Source organism: Octopus bimaculoides, chromosome 1 (genome assembly GCF_001194135.2).
Source record: "Octopus bimaculoides isolate UCB-OBI-ISO-001 chromosome 1, ASM119413v2, whole genome shotgun sequence".
NCBI classification, from domain to species: Eukaryota; Metazoa; Mollusca; class Cephalopoda; order Octopoda; family Octopodidae; genus Octopus; species Octopus bimaculoides.
Genome location: NC_068981.1, coordinates 113,497,526 through 113,506,577, shown reverse-complemented (window position 1 = coordinate 113,506,577; position 9,052 = coordinate 113,497,526). Strand labels below are relative to the sequence as shown.

The following is a 9,052-nucleotide window of genomic DNA, read 5'->3' as shown; positions in this document are numbered from 1 at the left end:
GTCAGGGAACCAACATATGTTGGTTCCCTGACGATGAATATATGTGCAATTCCAGCAGCACTTACTTCTTTGGAGTAGAGTGCACATATATTTTGAAACATATGCAGGAATTAAAGGAACTTTTATTTATATGCATTTTGCTCCATTTATTGTTATTATTCATATCTACTCAAAATGCATCCATCGCTTTAATTTGGTATCTCTACCTATAAAACGGGTGTGATACCCTGTTTTTTTGTGTGATTTTTGCTACCCATGGTAACTATGAACAGATTTACATTGTCAAGGTTTTTTTAAACTGAAATAATATCAATATATACATAAACTAATATATATAAATCTCTGAACGAGGTATAAACAGTAGCTGCACGTCATCGTGAAGTATATTTGCCACTTAAATGTCGCTAACCCTTAAGGGTGCATGCTACTGTATCTTGTAGCCCCAGGAGAACACCTCCTCCAGCTGTCTATTGACACACTTTCTGTGTGCTATCAGTATTTGCAAAGGGAAGCCATCCTTCCCATCTTCAACCTGACGTGATACACACGGACCCGAGTTTCCGTATATTGACCCGTCATCAGCGTGTGACAATCACCTGTTTTTTTAATTATGATAAATATATTATCGAGACATAGAGGGGACGGTACAGGACCTTACAAACATAGAGAAGTGCTCAGCGAGTTTATATAAAAATCGTTTTTAAAAATGTATATATAATTATAGTTTTTTTAAAGGATAACTTATTTGTTCGACATTTGGCTGGTTGACCAGCGACTACACCCTGTTTTTACCATGGGGGGGGGATTAAGAAGGGACATTTATTCCTAACTTCTTTGCCACACCTTTCCATCTTTTCTCATATACGATTCTCGACAGGTGCCTTCTCTCCAGCCCTATCTTGCTTTTCAGGTGATACCTAAAATATAGTAGCATTCCAGTGCCGGAGATGAAGGTTCCTGTCTTGATTCCTTGTATTCTAGTTCTCCATGCACACTCTTTCATTACTGCAACTGTACATAGAAAACAAGCTTCACCTTCTTTAGATAGCCCAGTGGGCGGTACGCTCTTAATCACAGACTCAGCCGATAGCTGTACTTTCCCTAGGTGTGACAACACGTGTTCTACGTAAATTGTCAGCTCCGACAGCTGTGTGCACTGTACAAGAGCGTGCAGGATAGTTTCCTTGTCCTGCCCGCACCTTGGACATTCCGGTGGTACTGACAATCCGTGCTTGGACAATTTCTCGTGAATAGGAAACGCATTCCTAAAACACTGCCAGGTCAGGGATCTTTGGTAGTTATCTAAATACCCCACCCTGAAAGTGTTCTGAAACAGTTTGGATAGCTGGTTCTCATCGAGTCCCAGTGTCTCTCCTCGAACGTCGTCACTTTTGTACTCTACCAACCCTTTATAAAATGCAGAGGTGGTATCCCCGCTGCCGGCCTTGCCCGCCTTGCTGATTAGCGCGAGTGCCTGCCGACATTCCTTTTGCCATTCAGTCGTTTTTTGTCTTTTAATCAAACCGGGTTTAAATTCCTCCAAGGAGGTTGATCGTGGAAAGAATTCCCCTGCGAGCGAATTCCACACCTGACCACCATCCAGGTAGAGCCAGAGATGCCTTAGTCTCAGTGCATATTTGCACATCATTAACCACTGCATCCCTAAGCCACCATTTAGCGGTTCTTAACAGTACACGGAGCGCCTCACAAGCGGTTTTCCCCTCCACAAAAAGCGGAAGAGAATCCTTACCAGCTTGCATAGCCACGAATCGGGGCAAGGGACGACGGTCAGACGGTAGATGATAACAGACGCGATAAACGTCTGCACCACCTCCGCCCTCACTTTCAGGGACAGCGCTCTTCCGGACCAATTCCGGGTTAGCGCTTCTACCCTGTCCGTCACCTCACTCCAATTCTTCTTCGTCTGAGAGTCCGAACCAAACCAAACTCTGAGCAACTTAACAGGATCATCTGTCCAGTGCCCTACGACACTGAACGTTATCGGCTTGCTGCTCCAGGTGCCGAGCCGCAAACTGACGGACTTGTCCATGTTAACTTTTGTCCCTGCCACCGTCTCGTATCTTCTGATTGCCTCTGCTACGCGAGGTAGCTGAGTCATCTTGGACGCGATGATGGTGACGTCATCCGTGTACGCAGAGACACTCTTACCACATTCGATTTCATTTGGGATGCCCCCAAACTCTCCAACTTCCACAGCAATGGCTCAAGAGTCAATACATATAGAAGCGAAGACAGGTGGCACCCTTGACGAACCGAGTGTTTGATCTCAAACGGCTCCGAGAAGTAACCGTTTATTTGAACTGAGTTTTATGCCACCATAAATGGCCTTGATCTAACCGTGGCAATCTAGGCCTCGCCCAGCCGCCTCAAGGACTGCCGCCAGGTACCGATGGTCAACCCTATCGTAAGCTTTAGTTTAGTCTAAATGGACCAGAGCGCCACCTTTACCGGGTACTTTACCCACCCTGTCTAAAGTGTAACGTAAGAGATGAAGATTGTCCAACTCCTCGCTCGTCCCAAACAACTGGGCGAAATGCTGATGAAAGGCCTTCTGCATCTCCTGTCCTTTGATTGTACGCCCCTGTTCGTCAATTAAAGACTGTACAGAGGCATGTCTGCCTCTTCGACTCTCCACACGACGGGCCCATCCGGCAACGTTAATACCTTTTCTGCCCACTTCGCGTAGCTTAGCCCTGAATCTACACCCTTCGTGTTTGGCTTTGAGGTGACGATGTAATACCGTTCTCGCCGCCAGTATTCTGGATGCAGAGCCGGATACCATGGGTTCTAATTCCTTAATTAATTGCCCTTCTATTCTAATCTTCTCTAAACTTGGCTCTTTACTAAATCTAAGAGACTCTGAATTAATGGCTCGCTTGAAAGCGCACCACCATCTATTATTTACGATGGCTCCGCATAATGCCCTCTGAATTAACTCCTTAACCCGGGTACAGAAGACTTTACTAGTCAAAATGTGATCGGTGTAGGAGGTACAACAAAAGCGTGGACAACTGTGTTTCTATCTCTATCTTTTATAACTACCCTATCTAGATAAGATCTGAGTGAACCTTCGTTATTAGACCACGTCCACTGTGGAACGAGCGGTTTATCCGGTCTGTACCGCTCTACTAGGTTATAGCTCGCTAGTAGCCTTTTTAGACCAGGGTTTCCCTTTCTATTGGTCGAGCCTACACTACCCACTCGCGCGTCGAGAATAGTGTTGAAGTCTCCTTTTAAAACTAAAGTTGTAGACGTTACTAGAAAGTTCTCCAGATCTCGAAAAAAAACCCGTTTGCCTACTCTCATGCGGAGTGTTGAGTGCCACCAGCCTGAAGGACTGCTTACTCACGTGTGTCACATCTAGGACGACCAACCTACCTTCTGGGTCCAGAAAGACTGTACTTACCTGTACGTCGAAGCTTTTCTGAACAACACCACCACGCCCCCGCTTCCTCCCCGACTAGGAGAAATAAATTTCTTGTAGTCATTTAGAAGAGGCGAGAACACCTGTAGCCCGTTCTACTTGGACTCAGTCACAATACATATATCTAATTTCTGTGACCTGAGGTTTGCTTCCATTTCGATCCCAGGCCACGTCATTTACACACCCTAACTTAATTTCCATTGTAAAAGTTGAACATACTTACATTTTAAACTTGAGGAGGGGCTGTACGACATTTGTCGTCCCCTCCTTCCGTTTCTTCTTTTTCTGGTGTAGCCGCTGGTGCCAGCACAATTTTTTCTTTCACTATGTACTGGCTTACGTCGAATATATCCTCTGGATATAGTTGTTTAAATTGTTCATAGTGTTCCATGTCCACTCTAGCTAGCCACAAATGTGGCGGTTTGCCTTCTATCGGTCCCAATGTTGTATAATTTTTTTTCTTTTTAATAAGCCATGTAAGATTGTGTTTTTCGTACTGTACGACACTATTTTTCCCCCTGTGTGATTTGGGGGAGGGTTGGGGTGGGTTTTGGTTTGGAAGGGGATGGGGTTATTTTTTTATGTATGTGTGTTTTGTAATGTTTCTTTTCTTTTTCTTGTCAGGGGAGGGAAGTCTGGGGTGAGGGCTTTTTTCCTTTTGTGTGATACAACGGCAAATTCCATTTCTTCTCCTTCCATATTTTCTTTATCTTGTGATTTCTCTACTTTTTCTTCTTCTTTTTCTTTGTTGTTCTTCTTCCGTTGGTCTTTCTCCAGTTGGTCTTTCTCTTGTCGGGGAGGGACTTCAGTTCTTTTTTGTGCCGGTTTCTTTACCTTTTCACACTCGGAGCGGACGTGAACCTTTTCTCCACATTTGAAGCATCTGGATCGACGCCCCTCCACCGACACTCTTGCGCTGATTCCCTCCCCTATGAATATTCTGTCGGGCTTTGCTTCTAGCGTTTCGTTAGAAGCTTGTACTAATAGTTCTAGCGTCTGACCTTTCCAATTCACTGCCTCTCTCTTCTTCATGCTTAAAATATTTATCTCCTCCTCTGTGTCGTATATTACTGCTGCCGCCATCCAATTGACATCGTACCCGGCCATAATCTTCTCTATTATAATTTTGGTAGTAACATTATTTGGTCCGTCTTGAGAGTTTGAGTTGAAATTTCTTTGGCAATGTCTGCATTCTCAAACTGCACCTCCACCGTCGCATTTCTTGGACCACGCCCAACATATTTTATTTTTCTCTATATGGGGGCGAGGCGTTTCTCAACAATATCGTTTTTCATGGGCATGATCTGCTTATCTTTCCTGTTGTATATTTTATATACAACAGTTTTTTCCGCCAAATTTTGAATTATCTCTTTAGGTGGCAACAGTTTCGTCTCGTTGCCACACTTTTTAATCATAGTCCTGTATTTGAACAACTGCTCCTTAGATATTTAAATTTCACAAAACTTTCCACCTACGGCGGCTTAAAATATTTTTTTTCTTCGCTTCTTCTTGGTTGACTTGTTGGTTTTCTTCCTGTACCAGTGGGAAATCCATCTCGCAGAGAAGGAAGTCCAGCCTTGTCGCCATGTCGTCTTGCATAGCCACGAATCGGGGCAAGGGACAACGGTCAGACGGTAAATGATAACAGACGCAATAAACGTCTGCACCACCTCCGCCCTCACTTTCAGGGACAGAGCTCTTCCGGACCAGGTCCAGGTTAGCGCTTCTACTCTGTCCGTCACCTCACTCTAATTCTTCTCCGTCTGGGAGTCCGGACCAAACCAAACTTCGAGCAACTTAACAGGACCATCCGTCCAGTGCCCTACGATACTGAACGTTATCGGCTTGCTGCTCCAGGTGCTAAGCCGCAAACCAACTTGATAGGGGGCACCCTTGACGAACTGAACGCTTGGTCTCGAACGGCTCCGGCAGGTAACCGTTCAGATGCACTGTGGATTTGATGCCACCATAAATGGCCTTGATCCTACCGCGGAAGTCTGGGCCCAGCTCCCTCAAGGACTGCCGCCAGGTACCGATGGTCAACCCTATCGAAAGCTTTGCTTTGGTCTAAATGGACCAGAGCTTCACCTTTACCGGATACTTTACCCACCCTGTCTAAGGTGTTGCGTAATAGATGAAGATTGTCCTGGATCGACCTGCCAGAGATGGCAGAATTTTGCGCCTTTCCGACAAGTTTCTCCGCGACAACCGTCAAGCTTTTTGTTAACACCTTGGTCAAAATCTTTAACTCTACATTTAGTAGAGTTATGGGCCTGAAATTACTAATATGATCCCCCTTGCTCGGGTTTTTTCTGACCAGTATTACCACTCCCCGACTCACAGAGCTTGGAATTCTCCCATTCTGTTGCCAGTTCGTGTAGACGCAAGCCAGCAAGTGTCCGAACAAGTCCGGCATACTACTCGTAGGGCAGACCATCCAGTCCTGGCGACTTGTCCCGAACGCATTCGGCCAGCACCTCTTCGACCTCCGCAGCTGTGATCGGCCCTTCACAGCTCTTCGCCTCACGCGCCGAGAATCGCTGCTCGTCGGCCAGGAAATCCCTTAAGGGCTCCCGTGGTTCAACTCCTCACTCGTCCCAAACAACGGGTGAAATGCTGATGAAAGGCCTTCTGCATCTCCTGTTCTTCGATCACACGCCCCTTTTCGTCAATTAAAGACTGTACAGAGGCTTGTCTGCCACTCCGACTCTCCACACCACGGGTCCATCCGGCAACGTTAATACCTTCTCTGCCCACCGCGCGTAACTTAGCCCTGACTCTACACTCTTCGTGTTTGGCTTTGAGGTGACGAAATAATACCGTTCTCGCCGCCAACACTCTTGATGCCGAACCTGATGCTATGGTCTCCTCTAATTCCTTAGTTAACTACCTTTGTATTCTAGTCCCCTCTAAACTTAGCACTTTACTAAATGTAAGAGACTCTAATCGAATAGCTCGTTTCAGGGCGCACCACCATTTGTCCAATCATTTCACGCGGACATGAAAGGCATCGTTCAATCTGATGGCTCTTTCTCGGAGGCCTTCAACATACGTAGGGGCGTGAAACAGGGCTGTGTGCTTGCTCCCAGCCTATTTGGCATCTTCTTTGCAATTATACTGAAACATGCATTTGGGACATCAACTGATGGTGCTTACCTCCACACCAGATCAAGCGGCAAACTGCTTGGTCTGCCGAGGCTGAAAGCAAAATCCGGAGTGCACCAGGATACTCACCCTGCTCCAGCAGCGTCGTTTGCGCTGGCTCAGTCATGTACATCGCATGCCGGACGGAAGGACCCAAAAGACCTCCTTTATGGAAGTTGGCGGCCGGCACAAGAGCACGAGGACGACCTCATCATTATTTCAAAGATGTCTGTAAGAGAGATATGAAGTCGCTTGATCTGGATGTCCTGAGATGGGAGGAGGTTGCAAATGATCGCCTACACTGGAGACAAATACTGTGAAAGAAATAAGAACCCACAATATGGTAGTATAACAGGAACTCGCCACCAAGAAAAGCGGAAGAAAAACAGGAACTCGCCACCAAAGAAAAGCGCACTCAATGGGAGGAAAAACCAGTAGCGCCGGCAAAAGGCTCCTTCAAATGCAGTCGCTGTATGCGTGACTGTCACTCCCTTGTGGGCCTGTACAGCCACAACAGATGCTGCACCACCATCAGCAGCTGACATGATTTCTTCGGGCGCAGATCCGTGGTCTCTCGAGACCGACAAATGCCTACTACTATATGCATGCATGTATGTATGTCATTGTTCAGTTTTATTTCAAGATTTCATGCTAATAGAGAAAGAGCTTGTTTCTAACCTAGATCCAAGGCTCCTTCTTTAGAATTTCAACATCAACAACAGGATATTTTTGTATGTATGTATGTATGTATGTATGTATGTATGTATGTATGTGTTATTTCTTTACTACCCACAAGGGGCTACACACAGAGGGGACAAACAAGGACAGACAAACGGATTAAGTCGATTATATCGACCCCAGTGCGTAACTGGTACTTATTTAATCGACCCCGAAAGGATGAAAGGCAAAATCGACCTCGGCGGAATTTGAACTCAGAACGTAGCGGCAGACGAAATACCGCTAAGCATTTCGCCCGGTGTGCTAACGTTTCTGCCAGCTCGCCGCATTAATGTCTGTATGTGTGCATGTATGCATGTGTGCATGTGTGCATGTGTGCATGTATGTATGTATGTATGTATGTACATGTGTAGATTCGTATGTTTTGTTTTATGTATGTATTCTCATGCATATAGTTGCATATTTAGACATGCTCATATATATTTGAATGATAAACCTCTGAAAAGTTTTACAGATCTTTACAGTTGCAGTGATGGTTTGTATCTGCAGTCTTCGAATTAGCTTTCTACATTTGGTTTTCAGGAGCCAAATTTCTCAAGATAGTTATGTAGGCAGTGTGTTACATATCACAGGGCCCCATTAATTACAGGTATAAACCTGAACTTGTAATCTGGATAGAGTAACTGCAGATTTCTCAATAGTTCAGCGTAGGTATTCTCTTTTTCACTGATCTTCAGCTTTATGTTAACATCCGCTGGACAGCTAATTTCCACAACTGTACACAGGTTTTCTTCTCTATACCGAATCATTATATCAGGTCTGTTGTGCATACATTTTATTGAGGTCTTCACTGGGACATTCCACCAGTACTCCTTTTTATTATGAGTGGCTATGACTTCTACCATATTGTGGGTCTTTATTTCTTTGTTCTCCGAGTTATCCTTTCGACGGATTTCATTATAGTGTCTTGTATGTATGTATATATGTATGTATGTATGTATGTATGTATGTATGCATGCATGCATGTATGTATGTGTATGTGCGCGCTCGCGTGTGTGAGTTTAGCTCCATTATCTACATCTGTGTCAAATTGCAAATCAGTAGAAAATTATCGTAATGTTATTTTTCATTTATTTATCTGAAAAAATCGTACACTGAGCAAACGTTTACTTTCCAAAATAGTCCATGTACTTTTTCTGTATACTAATATTTGATTTTTTTTTTTGCATGTGTGTATTGTTGTATCGTTAGAATTTTATTACATATACATAATTATATTGTTTGTATGGATTTCACTACTTGCTAGTAATTTCGCTTATGACTTTAGTATGACGGAATTATTATCAAAAGGGTGATAACGATGATGATGATGCAAAAGAACTGCGAAATATATGCTAAATAATGATATTGTTTAATAGTGGATTTATATATTTTCATTTTTCGCAGGAAAGTTGGATAGATTTACTATAAAACAAATGCAGAAAAAACGCTGTGGTGTTTTTGATATGATCCCCTCTAGGCGTGAACCAATACAATTTAGAATTTCAAAGCGCTTCGCTCTTCAAGGTAAGCTAATAATCTGTAGTTTCAAATAACGAAATTAATTAGATTACCGAGAATATTTTGTTTTATTTTTCCTACGTAACGTAAATTGAATTTCCAAACTTTTTATATGAAGTCACCCTAACAACCAACACTAGGTTCAACGTGTTTGCAATGGGCTAAAACAACTTTGAGTTTGATTCGATTACTACATGTATGGCTGCTTAATTTGGATATATATAT

General features: G+C 43.9%; 1 protein-coding gene across 2 annotated transcripts in view; it reads left to right on the top strand.

Moving 5' to 3' along the window:
• The window catches only part of LOC106879964 (interstitial collagenase), a 135,238-nt gene that overhangs the window by 22,621 nt on the left and 103,565 nt on the right, over positions 1 to 9,052 (top strand). For both annotated transcript variants that reach the window (XM_014929724.2, XM_014929723.2), the window contains exon 3: positions 8,714 to 8,833. In XM_014929724.2, coding sequence (XP_014785210.1) covers positions 8,714 to 8,833 — 120 coding nt within the window. The remainder of the gene's footprint in view (positions 1 to 8,713; positions 8,834 to 9,052) is intronic.